Here is a 17,908-nt window from a genome sequence, read left to right on the forward strand (position 1 = left end):
GCTTGGGTTCGTTAGAGAAAAAGAACAGATACATGTTATATCCAATGTAGTCACTATAAAGTTCTAGCTTACTTCTGAAGCTTTCAATATTTGATATACCAAGTTAGCTCTGAAATTCCTGTATTAATCCTGAAAATTGGTCTACAGTGGCTATCTTGAGCTATACCAATTACGTTACTACAAGTCATAAGGCTGAAATGAAATCCGTAATAGAGACTATTCTTCTTACAAAGATCGTAACTCATGACCTCGATTTGAAAGCATAAGAGAGGTTTAAGAGATACTTATCAGAGTAGTTCAGCAGCTTACTGAAAAGAGTGATTCAAACTCACCAACACCTTTTTGTGGGAGAAAAGACCTGGTGATCTGCTCCCATACAGATTACAGCCTAGGAACCCCTGTGGGGCACTTCGTATCTACTCTGCCATAGCTGCTCTGAGTGGGAAGTGACCGGAGAGCACACAACTAGTTAACTATACCCATTAGACCCCATAAGCACACAGGATCCTCATGTGGAATAGGTTACAAAAAATATCAGACACTGCAGTGGCCACCAGCAACCCTCGTTAATTAAGACATCAGCCACTAGCAACTCTAAAAGACCAATAATCCCTTTTTAAAAACGTAAAGGGTTGAAGAAGTTTTAAAAAGGACTATTTACTTTGGAGTCCTCCTCTGGCACGGTAGGATAAGCACTGGACTGCTAACCACAAGGTCAGCAGCTTAAACCCACCAGCCCCTCCTTGGTAACCTTATACAGGGTTGCTATAAGTCAGAACTGTCTTGACGGCATGTAACAACTTTAGGCCACTGTTGTTCTTGTTATGTGTTGTGGAGTTGGTTCTGACTCATAGCGACCCTGTACAGGGTTTCTGAAGCTGTAAATCTTTACAGGAGCAGAAAGCCTCATCTTTGTCCCATGGAACAGCTGGTAGTTTTGAACTGCTGACCTTGCATTTCGCAGCCTGATTTGTAACCACTACACTATCAGAGCTACTGGACTAATAAATAACATTAAGATAGACTGAGAAAGACTGAAGCTGTTAAAGACATTTTACTTAGATCTACCATCAACACTTGACGCAGCAGTCAAGAAATCAAAAGATCTAGATCCAGAGGGCCTGGAGGAAGGTAGAATCTCCAGTGAGAAGTATCCAATCTGTCTAGACGGGGCTGAAGAAATGAAATGCAGACGGGTCTCTTGCGATACAATAGTGAATAATTGTTATCAGGACTGATTGTGAAGGCTGGAAATGTAAAGGTAGATGTTTTATAACAAGGAGGGGAGTGATTAACTTTCCAGTCTAGGAGCGGAGGTCCTTAGGACCATCAATGGAGAAGAGCTGAGAGCGGGACCCTACCCATAGAAGCAGTGATGGCTGAAATGGAGGCAGAGAAGATGACGTGGAGCAATGAAGCAGCTGGGGACTTTACATCCAGAGAGGGAGAGCGACTATGTGCTGAAGACTGAGGGAGGGAGTGGGGGGGCAGGCTTGCAGGGTATACCCTTTGGTTGGTTGATGATGCATGGAGGGGATTGTAACCATGGCAATGAGACGATATAGAATGAATGTAAAACTAATGTTCTCCCATGTAAACTATCACATAATTCACAAAACATTAAAAAAAAAGAAATCAAAAGATGTATTGCATTAGGCAAATCTGCTGCATGACACTGCTTTAGAAGTATTCAATAGCAAAGATATCAGTTTGAGGAGAAAGTTGTGCTTGTCCCAGGTCATGGTATTTTCAATACCCTCATATGCATGTGAAAGTTGGACAATGAATAAGTAAAACCATAGAAGAACTGATGCATTTGAGTTACGGTGTTGTAGGAGAGAGTATTAAAAGTTCCATGGACTGCCAAAAGAGCAAACCAATCTGTGTTGGAAGACATACGGCCAGAATGCTCCTTAGAAGCCAGGATGGCCAGACTTTGTCTCTTATACTTTGGACATATTATCAGGAGAGACCAGTCCCTAGAGAAGGACATCATGTTTGGTAAAGTGGAAGGATGGAGATAAAGGGGAAGACCACCAACAAGATGGACTGGCACAGTGGCAGCAGCAATGCGCTCAGGTGCAGTACTGGACGCTGCTTCGTTCTATTGTGCACAAGGTCTCTATGAGTTGGCACTGACTTGACTGCACCTAACAACTAGGATACTGTAACTTATTACATTTAAAAGTGCCAGGGAACATCCAGGCCATAGCTTATGGTCAAGTGATATTTATGGAGCCCAAGAGAATATTTCATATTTTCATATACAACCCTTTATCTTCTTTTGATTATTACATTTGCCTCGGGGAAATAATGTCTCCTTGAAACGTGTGACTATGAAAAGCCATTTTTAATATGAGAATCTAATGGGAAATATGAATTGATTTTTAAAAATGCACCATAAAGTCAACATTTTCCCAAAGGAGTGTACATCTGCATATTTACAGAAGAGGCATGATGACAGAAAGGTTGTACAAATATAAAACATTAGAAGATAAGAGAACTCTTGGCTAGTTTTCAACATAAAAGAAAACAAAGACAAACCCACTGCTGTTGAATCAATGCCAACTCACAGGGTTTTTCCAGGCTAGAATATAAGCTTTACATAAGTACCTTTCTCCTGAGGAGTAGCTGGTGGGTTCGACCTGCCAACCTTTCAGTTGGCAGCTGAGTGCTTAACCACTGTACCACCAAGGCTCCCTCAATATAACTAATATTTTAGCAAGGGTCTAAAATAGAATAGCCATGGCTTACGGGAATTAAGTAACATCAATGGGTAGGAAGTATAACGGCAGATTGAAAACGGAGCTTCAGGGAAAACAAAACAAACCACTTTATAAAATATGTGGATCACAATAATAACAGTACATTGAATAATTTGCTTTCAGTTTGAATGACATGAAGTTCAAGTCTAGGTCATGGAGATGTATGCAAATTAAATAACTGTAAATATAATACACACTGGCTTAAAATGACACATGCAATTGTTCTATATCTTTTATGTAGGATGAGTGTTTGCCTCCCCCCACCCCCTTGCACAGAGAGGAGCAGAAACCCATGAATTAGAGAGTTTCTAGGAAGACACCACACAGTTTATTTGATAAAAGTACATGTCAGGACAATGACATTGCAATCCACATTGTACTTGAGCTGAGCTTGAAATACAGACAATAATGGACATAGAATGGCTCCCTACCTTCCCATTTCTGGTCAGTTGCACTGCTTTGAAAAAGACAGAAAACTGAACAGCAGATGGGCCTGGGGCTCAGGACCATACTTTCAGGGGACAACTCGGTCAATTGGCAGAACATAGTCTACAAAGTCACCACTCGTCTATCAGTTTGTCGTATTGTGGTGGCATGTGGGTTGCTGTGATTCTGGAAGCTATGCCACGGGTTATTTTAAATACCAGCAGGGTCACCCATGGTGGACAGGATGAGCTTCCAGACAAAGACAGATGAGGAAGAAGGACAGAGGGACTACTTCTGAATATTTAGTCACAGAAAACCTTATGAATAGTAGTGGAACACTGTCAGATAGTAGCAGAATATTGAAACATGATGAAAACCACCTGAATATTGTTAGATATAGTGCTGCAAAATGAGCCCCTCAGATTGGAAGGCACCCAAAATGAGACTAGGGAAGAGCTGCCTCCTCAAAGAAGAGCTGACCTTGATGACGCAAATGAAGTAAAGCTTTCCAGACTTTCATTTGCTGATGGGGTACAACTCAGAATGAAGAGAAACAGCTGTAAGCATCCATTAATAATAGGAACATGGGATGCAGGAAGTAAGAATCTAGGAAAATTGGACATTGTCAAAAATGAAATGGAATGCATAAATATCAATATTCTAGGTATTAGTGAGTTGGAATGAAAAAGTATTGGCCATTTTGAAACTGACAATCACATAGTTTACTAGGCCGTGAATGAGAAATTGAAAAGCAACGGTGTCACATTCATCAGCAAGATTGAATGATGCGCTTTATTGAGTACACAAAGGCTTTTGATTGTGTGGATCATGATAAGCTCTGGACAACATTGTGGAGAATGAGTATTCCCTAACACTTGAGCGTGCTCATGAAGAACCTGAACACAGACCAAGAGGCAGTTTGTTCGAACAGAACAAGGGAACACTAAATGGTTTAAAAATAGGAAAGGTGTGTGCCAGGGTTGTATTCTGTTACCATATTCAATCTAGATGCTGAGCAAATAATCTGAGAAGCTGGATTGTATGAAGAAGATGGTGGTGTCAGGATTTGGTGGAAGATCCATTAACAATATGCATGCAGATGATACAACCTTGCTTGCTGAAAGCGAAGAGGACTTAAAATACTTGATGATGAAGATCAAAGGCCACAGCCTTCAGTATTGGTTGCACCTCAGTGTAAAGGAAACAAAAATCCTCACCACTGAGCATTACTATATGCCAAGCACTGTAATGTGTGTGTATCACACCTACATACATACGTAGTTGTATTTAGCTGCATTATCCTCATTCTAATTCCATTGGTGATTTAGAGACTGGCAAGTGATTAGGCATAAAATAAACTACAAGTTCATATTACTATGCTTTTCTCCTTTATGTGTTTCAGAAATATAATTTTTGTTTTATGATAATTTTTCTTGCTGATAGCATAGTACCTTTGGTTTCTTTCAAAAGAATTAAATTGAGCTTTTTGTTAAGGAAAAAAAAAATCCTCACCACTGGACCAGTAAATAACATCAAGATAAAGGGAGAAAAGAATGAAGTTGTCAAAGATTTCATTTTGCTCAGATCCACCATCAACACTCATGGAAGCAGCAGTTAAGAAATCAAAGGACATACTGCACTGGCAAATCTGCTGCACAAGACCTCTGTGAGTGGATGTTAATAGCAGTTACAAGTAATGTAGCAAACTCTAACTGGAAAATTGCACAAGCCAAGAGCCAATCACCACTTTCAGCCAAATTATGTCATAATTAATTAGTTGGCACTGTCAATCTTTACGGGAGCAGACAGCCTCAGCTTTCTCCCAGGGAGCAGCCCAATGCCTAACCCACAGCATCTCCAGGGCTCCTTAAGCTTATTAAAAAGCCGTCTTCATTTTCTTACTAATATATGAAAACACTCAATAAACTAAACATTGACTTTAGAAACACTTCAAACTCCTGATTTTTAAGAGTATAAAGAATTTTTCAAAGAAATGAGGTTGACTACAACCCGTTAGAGAACATGTTCTTGAAAGCTGGTTCCTGAAAGAAGAGCCCGATTCTTTCCTGGTATGGGCAGTCCAGTGATTGAAGGCATTCCCCTGTGTGAGACTCTCGTGCAAACAGTGTGTTTCTGAAAAAGCTGACAGTGGTTAGTATGCAAAGAACTGCAGTGTAATTGTGGGAAACAGAGAAGGAGGGACACTTCTGGAAAAACAAAAGCAAGTTGACCTTGAGTCAAATGCGCGCTCTCTCTCTCTGAAATTAGTTTTATATACCTTTTCTTTGTTAAGTGCCATCGAGTTGGTTCCAACTCTTAACAACCCTGTAAGGGATTTATATGAGGAATAGCTAGTTGGTGTGAACTGCAAGGCTAGACTGCTCCTTAGAAGCAAGGCTGGTGTGACTTCATCTCTTGTACTTTGGACATATTTTCAGGAGGGACCAGTCCCTGGAGAAGGGAGGAGGGCATTATGTGTGGAAAATCAGAGGGTCAGAGAAAAAAGGAAGACCGCCCCCAATAAGTTGGATTGACACAGTGGCAGTCACAATGGGTTCAAACTAACAACAACTGTGAAGATGCTGCAGGAGGGCCGGGCCGAGTTTCATTCTGTTGTGCATAGGATGGCTATGAGTTAGAATGGACTCAATGGCACCTAACAAACACACCACACCAACACTGTGACACACAGAACAGGGTAGTTTATTACCGATAATTGCTGCAGCAATTGCTTCAGAGAATTGCTTCAAACTCAGTGTGCATTATATCATTTAGCTGCTTTTAAGGGCCACATGAACAAATGTTTAAAATACAGATTGAGACAATTTAAGGTCAGAATTTTCAAAGCCCAGCAAAACCTGTGAAAGTCAGAACCTGAGTTAGGCAGAAACCTGTTTGAAAAGGAAAACTCAAATATTTTCTACTAATAGAGCATGATAGAAAAGTGGTTAGACTGCATTCTATCAAAGGTAGAAAACTGTGAGACCTGGAAAAGTCTGGCAGCCTTTCCCAGTCCCGACATGCACAGGGTTCACTGTGATAGGTTTTACTAAAGGGACCGCAGATCATGTTCTCATTTTCAACCACTCTAATACTTGCCTGCTCATGGATTATGTCCGACAATTCTTTCACCATGTCTCTGAAATTTGACTTTAGCCCTTCATGGTACTCGATTTGATCTTCTTTAATTAGCCGCTCATTTAGTTCAAGTGCAATGCTGCAGGCTTGTATAAATCTCCTATGGATGAACATCAAAGATAAAGGTTTTGTTTCTGACAATTTAATACTTTAATCATGGCTTACCTAGAAGGAAGATTTGTTCTCACTGTGCCTTTGCCAAGGATATATCCTACGTCTGAAATACTTCCACTCTTTTCTTTACTCTCTCTGCCGTTTGGTTTCTTACCCTCTTCAAAACTTACTTTTAAGCACATATCCTCTAGGTAGCCTTTTTACTAAATTCAGCTAAATTTGTGTTAATTGGCACCTGTAGATAATGAGTGATTCATTAAAAATCATTTTGTGTTTCCAGTAGGAACCCTGGTTAGGCTAACTGCATGGTTGTCAGTTCAAACTCACCAGTCGCTCTGTGGAAGAAAGATGAGGCTGTCTGATCCTGTAAAGATTTACAGTCTCATGAACCCTATAATTAGGGTTGTTATGAGTCAGAACCAACTCTTGGCAGTGGATTATTGAGTAACTCAAATGATTAGGCATTCAACTATTAGGCAGTCTGGACCCACCAGAATAGCCTAAGAGAAAATCGGTCTAGAGACTTACTTGGGAAGCCTTGAAAACCCTATGAAGCAGTTCTAGTCTATGCACATGGGGTTGCTAGGAGTAGGAGTCAAAGCCATGGCAATTAACAATGAATGACATGTGCTGAGCAGAAGAGTACTGGGTTCCTATAGGTGTTAAGTCTCTAGAAGAAATTGATGCTCCAAAAAAAAACAAAACAAAACAGAAAGAAACTGATGATCCATCCTAAAAATCGTTTTCCATCATTTCATGTGCTTAATGTCCACAATTAGAGTATAGGTCTTAAGAGACAAAGTACTGCATTGGCCATTTGTTTGAGATTTCTGTCCTAGCAACTAGTAGAGTCCTTTGCACATGCCGGGCATTAATAAATACTGGTGAAGGAATGACTACTAGTTACTCTGCAACATGGAACAGCTGAAAACATGCAGACAGGAAAAGAAAATGAGTGAGTTAGGAGCAAATAAATAAGTGAACAGGTTATCAGATTTCTCCTTAGTTTATTTCACCTGAGTCTGTTGCTCCTTCTGCAAGTAAAATATTTTTAAATATATTAAACAAAATGTGTTTAGTGTAAGAACATTCACACATGCCTTAGTTTACAGGGATGCTCACTGGAGACAAAATATCCCATGCCCTAGACTGGTAGACTCTAAGTAGAAGTATGGACAAAGCAGAGGAGCCAATTTGTGAACCCTCTTCCAGCCCCACTTTTATTTTGACCTGAAAACCACTGAAGGTGAGTTGATTCTGACTCAGTGATCCTATAGGAAAAATAGAATTGCTCCATATGGTTTCTGACACTATAAATCATTACAGAAGCAGACGGATTCATTGTTCTTCTGAGGAGCGACTGGTGGGTTTGAACTGCCAACTTTGTGGTTAGCAACTCAATGCCTAACCCACAGCGCCCCCAGGGTTATTTCTACCCTGCTGTTGTTATTGTTAAGTGCCATCAAGTCGGTTCCGACTCATAGCGATCCTGTATAGGATTTCCGAGGAGCACCTGGTGAGTTTGAACCACTGACCTGCAGTTCAAACTGACCTTGTAGTCCCATGCTTATCCTACAGCGCCATGCCAGGATTCCTTATTTGTTGTTGTTGTTGTTGTTGTTATGTGACTTGGAGTCAGTTCCGACTCACAGCAACCCTGTACAGGGTTTCTGAGGCCGTAAATCTTTACAGGAGCAGAAAGCCTCATCTTTCTCCCCGCATTACAGCTGGTAGTTTCGAACTGCCGACCTTAAGGTTCGCAGCCCGATTCATAACCACTGCACTATGAGAGCTCCTTCCAGAGCTCCTTAGGACTCCTTACAAGTGGTCTGAAATGCTATTACAGTCACTAAGGCACTTAATGAATGCAGGCTTGAGTTCTTGTCACTTAAAATACCACAGCAATAAAGTAAACATATTCAACCTCTTGGATAACTGTTGTTGTTGTTAGCTGCCGTTGATTGAGTCGGTTCTGACTCATAGTGACCCTATCTATATAGGGTTTCCAAGGACAAGCTGGTGGGTTCGAACTGCCAATCTTATGGTTCGCAGTCCAGTGCTGACCTTACAGCGCCACACCAACTAGGGCCTGTTAATGGCCTGAGAAGCATGAAAGAGATCACATAGTTCCTTACTACTTGAAGTACCAGTAGGAGGTCACTGCTTAAATACTGTAAAGGAGCACAAAGTCTTCTAAGAATGTCATTGTGGACTTTTTCTGCCTCCTCAGCTCCAGGTGTGCTCATCTCTGCTGGAGGCAGTGGAATGGAGACTGGTTGTGTGTGTGAGGCCTGCGAGACTTTGGACAGCCAAGCCTCTGGACTAGGGTGCATGGCCGCCCCATGTCCGGTGAGGCAGCTCGGCCCCGGGCTCGGAACATGAAGGAAGTAGCAGCCTAGACTTCCTTGACCACGTTCTTCATGTGGTCTCTGGAGGGCTGGGGCCGGCTCCCAGACTGCTTTTCTTTGCCAGGAAAATGGAGAAACGCTTTTTGTGTATCTTAAGTGTACAGAATATCCACGGCATGAGGCGGGATATATTCATGAATATATGAATTTATTAGTGTAGAAAATGTGCTATTTAGGGGTTAGATCATTACAACACCCTGCCAAAGGTGCGTTCCTTCGGGAGGAAAACGGCTGCTGTCTGGATATCTTTTGCACAAATGACTTAAGAATACCTTTGGTGAGGATTTCAGATTTTTTTATCTTCAGAGGACCTGCTTGGATCATTTACAATTTAAGGAGTCTGCAGAATATTGAAGCTGTTGACTTTTGGAAATCCGTAATTTAGGCGTCTAGAACAATGTGATATGAATAAATTGCTAATTAAAAAAAAAAAAAGGAATGTCTTTGTGATGAGGAGAGTGACTGGGGGTGGGTGGGTTGGGGGGTGAGGGGTACCAGTGGCAGTTTGGTGGTAGAATTCTAGCCTTTCATGTGGGACACCTAGGTTCAATTCTCAGTCAATGCACCTCAAGTGCAGCCATCACCTGTCTGTCAGTGGTGGGGTGTGTGTTGTGGTCATGCGACACAGGCTTGAGCAGAGCATCCAGATTAAGATGGATTTGAAAGAAGGGCCTGGTGATGTACCTCGGAAAACTCAGCCAATGAAAATCCTACGGGTCACAAAGATCTGATCCAAGGGGTCCCATGAGCTGGGAGTCAACTCCACAGCAGCTACCAAGAACATTGTTTGGGAATTGTTTTTTCCTTAAAGAAAAATACGGAGAAAAAAATAGTGTCCTGGTCTAAAGACTTACCTAAACATGTCTTTCAACTCATTCACTTTTTTAGGTGGGTATTTGCTAGCTTGACTGTCATTTAAGAAAGTTCTTGCATATGCTAATGGACCGGCATTGACCTAAATTGTGAAAAGAATAAATAAAAATAAGAGAGTTACCAGAAAGGCAATAAAATTGTTTTCACATTTCTCATGATCAAAAACCAAAACAAAATATCTAGAAGATCCATATCTGAAAAACAGTATTCTAACAAAATTTCATTTAGAAAATCATTAACTAAAGCAGATAATCTGTAGGGAAAACATTCTAATGCATTAGTTAATGATTTCTGTTATATAAATAGATGACTTGGCTACAGTCATATGAACGTATGTCTGAGTCCTTGGACATACATCATTTCTAGAAATTAATTTACATATAATTGCTTTAGTAAGTTAATACAAAGTAAAGCCCTGGGCTTTGCACTCTGTAATATGTAAAGCACAAATAACAACAGAGGCTTGCTACCTGCACCTTCATGCAAGCAAGAGACACATCCAACAATATTCCATACTTGGTTGGTGACCAGCGTACCTGCACAGAAACACAGCCCTGCAATTTCAGTTGGAGCTGAATCATGTCCACGTCAGCACAGGAGCAAAGCTTCTGTAGCTCTGCCGTTTTATCTTTTATTTCGTCAGTAGCAACATCAATTGGTTTTAGATTAATCTGCTGTTCGGAGTTTATAGGGATCCTTTTCTTCACATATGGAAACGAGTTTGATGCTATTAAAAACAATAAGGCTGATTTTACTATCTGAAAAGATCAGGTGTTAAAACAGCCAAATTAAAGAAAAAAACACACAGACATACAAAAACAACTCTTTGTGCTCAGTTCTCCTCATGCTTTCTCTGGAAGATGCCTGAGGGGTACATAGAGTGTCTTCCGGGTATAGAACTGAAGAGAAATTCTCTTTATGAAACACTGATGAGCAATCTCAAATTACATATGGAAAAATGATGGCTTATCACACAGACATGTTTGTGCAAACCAGTGACTGAACCGCACCACAATGACTAAGATTTCAGTTACCTTTTCCTGCGGGCTAGCTGCTACTCATGTGTATGAAAAAGACAAATATGAAGTTGACGTGCAGTCCTACTTACTAGTCACGATTGTTCGGCGTTTACACTGTTCTTCTATGCAACCTTGCTTTTTGCCTGATAAAGTATAGGGAGCCTCAAAAACAAATCTGGTGATATTATGATTTCTTTCAAACTCAGTCTTTCTTTCTGTGAGTTCTTTGTCATCGAAATAGGGCTTCACATAAGTGACTTGGATATAAGCATATTTTGGATCAAGTTCTTTGGCATTTACCTAGGAAATACAAAAGGGTTTTCTGTTTTGTTTTAAGTCAATGAAAGGGAGAAGGGAGTATAATAGTGAAGTATTCTTTCAATATCAATTGAAGAACACTATCATTAAGATTATATCCCCAATTGAATAAACACCTGAAGGAGATCTCTGCTCTTTTTTAAAAACATCTTTTCCTTCTGATTACAAGGAAGTTACAGACACCAATTTGGAGATAACAAGTATATGATGAAAATAAAAGCAGTAATGCTACCACCTAGAATGACCATCATTCACATTTTCATGGATTTCCTTCCAATCTTTTTTTCTCTTCACAAAACTAAACACTGTTCGGTAATTGGATTCCTTAACAATAGATTGGAGAAGTGAAGTCCTAATCCTCACTCCTTCCTCCTAGACCCAGCCCCTCTCCCCCAAATAGATCATAGTTATTAAAGTTCTGTATCATTGCCATTCACATGACTTAAAAAAATGTGATTTGGGTGAAAGCGTATAGAGAAAATCGGTTTTCCATCTGACGGTTCCACCACGTTTTGCTTGATAACACTGGTTGCGATCTCCACAACAGCACTGTTGCCACTTTCCTCCCTGTGTTTACCCTTTCCATTAGCCCTTCCTTACATTCACATGAGTTTTACTGGCTGAATGGATACACAACATTTACTGAATTATTCTTATTATTAACAGACGCAGGGTGGTTTCCAACATTTTGCTATTATAAATAATGCCTCGATGACCATTTTTTGGATTGTTTTTCCCCCCTGAAGATAAATTCCTGGAAGTTACTTAGCAAATGAAGTTGCATCTTTTAAAGTCTTTATATGTAACACCCAATGACCCTACAAAATGGTTTACTAATGTGTACATCCGGAGTCATGGTGTGGCGCTGTGGGTTAATGCACCAGACTGCAAAGCTGTTTGAACTGCAAGGTTGGTGGTTCAAGCTCACCAGCTGCTCCTCGGAAACCCTTTACAGGGTTGCTATGGTTTGGAACCAACTCCACGGCACTTAACAACAACAACAATGTGTACATCCACCAGCAGTGTTTGACATAATGAGGGTGGGTACTTTAGGCTGCATTCTCTGAATCCCATCCTACATTATTCATATGGACGCAGGAGTGTCATGGTCTGCAACTGATATGAGTAAACCTACAAAGTGATAAGATTATGCTCATGGTAGACAATGAAATGCCTTTACCTTTGCCAATGGGCTTTTCACTAGCTCTTGAGTGCATTGAGTAGCACCAAGTACACCAGACTCACTCGCTAGGCTATGCCTATAAATCCTGAACCTATATATCTAGGGCCTGGTGTGGCACTGTAGGATAAGCACTGGACTGCTAACCACAGTATTGGTAGTTCAAACCCACCAGCCACTCCCTGGAAACCCTACACAGGGTTGCTATGATTTGGAACTAACTCGAGGGCACTTGACAACAAGAACACTATAAGTCCTTCCTACCTGATGTGGTGCAGTAGGATCAGCACTGGACTGCAAACCATAAAGGTCGGCAGTTCAAACCCACCAGCCGCTCCTCAGAACCCCAATACAAGGTTACTATGAGTCGGAACCAACTTGATGGCACTTAACAACCTTAAAAATCAGCTCTCATCATGGATACACCCCTAGCAACTAAGGATGGTTAGGTATTCCTATTGTGTTTTCTTGAAACTTCTGCCTATGTTGTTGTTGTTAGGTGCGGTGGAATTGGTTCCGACTCATAGTGACCCTGTACAGGGTTTCCGAGGCTGTAAATCTGTACGGGAGCAGAAAGCCTCATCTTTCTCCTGCAGAACTGCTGGTAGTTTCGAACTGCTGACCTTGCGGTTTGCAGCCCAATTCGTAACCACTATGTTACCAGAGCTCCTTTGAGAAACTATATATTTCCTAGAAAAAGGCCTCTAGGCATCACTCCTAAACCTAGTTTATAGCAGATTTAATATAGTATCACTGAACTAAGGGTACCTAAAGATGAAATGTGTGCCCCAAGATGATTTAAATCATGAGTATGCAATGAAAACTTATGTTGTATAATGAACGGGGGGAGTCACAATAATAATTCATTTGTTTTGAGCATGACTGTTGTTAAGTGCTGTCAAGTCAGTTCCACCTCATAGCAGCCCTATATCAACAGGGTTTCTGAGGAGGCTCTGCTGGGTTTGAACTGCCAGCCTTACAGTTGGCAATCCACTACTTATCCTACAGCTCCATACCAGTACCAGCATCTGTGATCATTTCTGCTTTTTAAGTGCAAAGAGCTCTACAAATCACTTTCTATTTATTAATCCATTTAATTCATAAACAACTCCATTGTTGTTAAAGTACCATGCAGTTGGTTCCAACTCAGCGACCCCGTATAGGGTTTCTGAGGATTCTGAAATCTTTGCGGGAGCAGAAAGTCTCATTTCTCCTGCAGAGAAACTGGCCTCATCTTTCTCCCACGGAAAAGCTGGTGGGATTGAACCACCAACCTTGTGGTTTGCAGTCCTGTGCCTATCCTACAGAGCCACTATGCTTCCCAACAATCCCATCGTTGTTGTTAAGTGCCGTCGAGACGGTTCCGAATCATAGTGACCCTATATAGGGTTTCCGAGGAGTAGCAGGTGAGTTTGAACTGCTGACCTTGTGGTTTGCAGTCCAGTGCGGATCCTACAGCACCACACCAGAAAACAATTCCATTAGATAAGCATTATTACCGTCTTCATTTTAGTAATGAAAAAAAAAAAAAAATGAGGCACAGATGTTAAGCAATTTCCCCACTATCACACAACTAGTGAGTGGCAGAGTATGGAGACTTGAATCCTGCTTTCTCTGACTCCAAAGCCTCTGTGCTTTCATTCACTATCTAGCAAGGCTCTATTTGCACGTGTCACCAACCAGCAGCTAGGGAAAAGACAGGAGTACTGTACAATGTGTGGAAATAGCTAATGAAGATTTCAAAATGCAGGGCATGTGTTACCTTGTCTGAGTCCTGAATTATTTTCACATTCTCTGTTCCAAATTTTTCACCATAAAGTTTCACAAGCCTCAGGGAAATCTCCGCGAGGCTGGTAAGCTTCGGTTCTTTGTAGATATACTCCTTTCCATCTTCTTCTTCAAAAAAGGACTATTGTGAAGTTCAACATATGAGAGTTTTTAAAGAATAGGAACACACCAGCATTACTCCAAAAACTAGCAACGAGTTTGAAACAGACTTTACTTTTTTATTATGTTTTCTTAAAAGGATATATACATATATTTTAATTATTATTCAAGTGACTGCAAATAGGAAACCAGGTAGGCTAAAATCTGATTTGAAAAAACAAAATATGATTAAAATCCACATGCATATATTCACCCTGTTAGCTTCAAATCAATGAGAATTTTCAAATTCATTTGCTTGCAGATCTCTGATAGTTACTTGTTTTTTTCATTAAAAGCTCAGGGTACTTGATACTAAATACATAATTTCACAGGCTTAAGGGGAAAATCCACATCTTTTATGTTGTACTCTGACCTAATGGATTTAGGCATGGGAACCCAAGTTAACATTTGCCAAACAAGCTACCTGCTGTGGTGAAAGGCAATCTTCCTAGCTAGAAACCTGCAACCAATAACTGCTGTGATACTAATCTAATAATTCAAATGTGAATATGCACAGTGAAAAAACAACTTTATGAGCTAATGCATACTTACTTGGCCATAAAAGGCAACTCTGAAGAAAGTACCCAAAAGTCTTTTTTTGGTGTGCATAACCTCCAGGATTTTTGTGTAAGCTCCATGAAGAGTTCTGTAGATTTGAGTAAGTTTCTGAAAAATGAGAACACTCAAAATTAGTCTTATCTTTTGGATAATTACTAAATGTCTTAAAAATGAATACATGAGAAAATAAACCAGACCAACAAATAATTCCTTTGCAAGGTCATTTTTGTGGGGCCACTCCTTGTACCCCCTCTATCCCTTTGTCACCATTAGACAGAAGCCCTTAACCACTTTAGGTCTCAGGGTAGAGTTTAGAATGACCGACTAACACTGCCCTCTTCAATGCCAAACTTCTTTGATTCATCTTAGTAGCAATTTATCCCTTTAAAATATCCAACTATCATTCACTACTCTTTCCTCTGTGCCAGATTTAGTTTCACTAAAAGAAAAATAAAACGCTTTGTTTGAGTCTTCAGGTGGATAGACACGAGAAGAGACAATCTGTGCAAAAACTTTTGGAGATTAAGATAAAAAACAGCCACAAAATTAAATACATCTCAACAAGGACTGCTTTGACACAAGTTCATGGTCATTTTCCAAGAAGATGAGGCTTCAAAAAATTCGTGGAAAAGTTCCATTGTCTCTCAATTCCATTTTTTTCCCATGAACTTTTTGAAGTCCCTGTGTATATCTTTCTGTGTACCCAGAGAAGGGTGAGCACAGAAGCAGAAGTTCTTTCTCTAAATCCCTTCCATATGATCTCCTGCAGTTGAGTTGAAGTCTGAGGGAACCTTCCCTTACTCTTCTGGCTGCTATCTCTGATACGTTTCCATCCATCCCATAGGGATACACAGAAAATTATCCATCCATGCTCTAGAGCAATTGCTTCACTTCAAATAGAATGCCAGGCAATCTACACACACCCGTATACTCTGGCAAGGAAATAAGAAATACCATTTCCTTCAATGTACAGAGAAGATAGAGTTTTTGTCCTTCTCTACCATTGGTTGGTTCAGTAGTAAAACACTCTCTGAGGTTCTAACAGTCAGATCTTCAACCTATGAGTCAGAAAAATAGGTTTTCTTTCTTTTGAAACTTCTACAAAGTTTCTTAGGTTGTAATCCTTGAATAGAAGAATGATGATTCTTGGCAAAGAATGGCCTATGAGACAATACATCTATATGAAGGAACTTCAAAAAGTTCATGGAAAAAATGGAATTAAAAGATACTGGCGTTTTACCGCACACATTTTGAAGCCCTTTCGTCTGATCTAGGTGCTATTATTGAACACACTCACTTGAACTCCACTACAATATTTCAGACATGCTCTAAAAGTGTGGCAGAGAGAGGAAGACACAGACCTGGGGAGAAAAAGTAAGTTTGCTCCAGGATTTCAATCTGGTTTGAACCAGTTAGTCATGGCTGATCCACTGAAATTGGAACAGACTGAAATTCTGACCATTGGGGTGAAATGGAACAGTAACCAGAATGGGGGGATCCCAGGTCAAAGTCCTGGAATGGGACTCTCAGGAGAGGGCAAGTGAGTCCTTTCAGGAGCCTGATGTGGGAGACTGGATTATGGCCTGGACTGTGGTGAGCATTCCAAGTGGACCAGTCAGTCATGTCTGCCATCAAGAGATTTGGTTGCTGTGCAATAAGCATGCTGACCTTGCTTTCCAAGAGGGAGATTACGTTTCTAGCAGGGCACTGACCCAGACTTTTCTCTATTCCAGTATGCACACAGTTTCCAAATTTGGATCTGTTATGGTGTTGCTCCATTGGCCATGACTGAACTGAGAAGAACAAGTTCAAAGGCCTGGTTTGATCAGAAGCAGCATAGAGCCGAGATTAGAACACTACCCAGATAATATTAAGTGTATGTGTTTTCAATTTTGGGGACTTCTTTAACAACAAAAGTTTGCCTTTATATTTAAGGACAAATTCTTAGACTTTTAAAAAATGCCTTGAACCCTAAATTACACCTTCCAAGCATAGCAGAGGGAAAAAAATAATATTATGTACCTAGAGATTTGAGTATATAAAAATTTGTTTGATGCTGAGGGCAAGAGCTCTTCAGAATGCTATTACTCTTCATTACTACCCTTTATCAAGTTTCATCAGTGGGCTCAAGCATGGCAACAATTGTGAGGTTGGCCCAGGATTGGGCAGTGTTTCATTCTGTTGTGCATAGGGTCGCTATGAGTCGGTACTGACTCGATTGGCACCTAACAACAGTATCCAGTTTTATCTAGGAGCTCTGATAGCCTAGTGGGTTATGAATTGGGCTGCTAAGAACAAGGTCACCAGTTGGAATCTACCGGTCTCTCTGAGGGAGAAACCTGAGGCTTTCTACTCCTGTTAAGATTTACTGCCTTGGAAAACCCATAACCACGCCCACTAGCTTCAAGTTTTATCCGGCAGGCCAACATTGAGAAAACGTTTCACAATAGGGCTACTTACTACAAGCATCTTACTACCTCCCACTGTCAACGTCTTTAATCTCCCCAAAGAATTACAGAGGTTAGTTAGAATCATGTCTATGGCTCTTTCCTGGGCAACATGCAAATTCTACAGCTTTTATGTTTGTTTGTTTGTTTTTGCAAAGACAATTCTGATGTTTTGTGCACTCTTAGGAGAAGAGGGCAAGTTCCTGTATGAAAATATTTTGAGAACAACTGGTTTTTATGGATTCAATTGGTGTCTCCTGAAAATATTTGTTGTAAGTCCTCACCTCTATGCCTGTGGTCCAAATGCTATTTGGGAAGGGGCTTTGTTATGTACATGACCCAGGATTCCTGTGAGGTGTGTCTTGTCTCCTTTGAGATATTGTTATCAAGTCTATTCTGACCCATAGGGACCATGTATAGGGTTTCTAAGGAGCCACTGGGGAGTTTGAACCACAGACTTATCTTTATCCTACACCATCACACCAGGACTCTTCCTTTGAGGTGGTGGTGGCGGTTGTGTACCACCAAGTCAGTTTCAACTCATAGCGAAATCTTTTTAGAAGCAGAAAGTCTCCTTTCTCCTGCGAAGCAACTGATAGATTCAAACTGCTGGCCCTGCGGTTACCAGACAAGCTCATAATCGACTATGCTACCAAGAGCTCCTTTCTTTGAGATATTGTTTTTGTTGTTAAGTACTGTTGAGTTGGTTCTGACTCATAGTGGCCCTGTGTAGGGT

The 17,908-nt window shown here is 40.6% G+C and overlaps 1 protein-coding gene across 1 annotated transcript in view; it reads right to left on the reverse strand.

Annotated features, from left to right (window-relative positions):
* Nucleotides 1–17,908, reverse strand: part of DOCK11 (dedicator of cytokinesis 11) — a 280,134-nt gene that overhangs the window by 4,430 nt on the left and 257,796 nt on the right. The window contains exons 48-53 of the mRNA XM_006872109.1: nt 14,720–14,833; nt 14,004–14,150; nt 10,833–11,043; nt 10,261–10,451; nt 9,706–9,806; nt 6,291–6,429 (exon numbers count right to left, since the gene is read on the reverse strand). Of these exons, the coding sequence (XP_006872171.1) occupies nt 6,291–6,429; nt 9,706–9,806; nt 10,261–10,451; nt 10,833–11,043; nt 14,004–14,150; nt 14,720–14,833 (903 nt within the window). The remainder of the gene's footprint in view (nt 1–6,290; nt 6,430–9,705; nt 9,807–10,260; nt 10,452–10,832; nt 11,044–14,003; nt 14,151–14,719; nt 14,834–17,908) is intronic.

This window comes from Chrysochloris asiatica, unplaced genomic scaffold (genome assembly GCF_000296735.1).
Source record: "Chrysochloris asiatica unplaced genomic scaffold, ChrAsi1.0 scaffold00183, whole genome shotgun sequence".
In the NCBI taxonomy this organism is placed as follows: Eukaryota; Metazoa; Chordata; class Mammalia; order Afrosoricida; family Chrysochloridae; genus Chrysochloris; species Chrysochloris asiatica.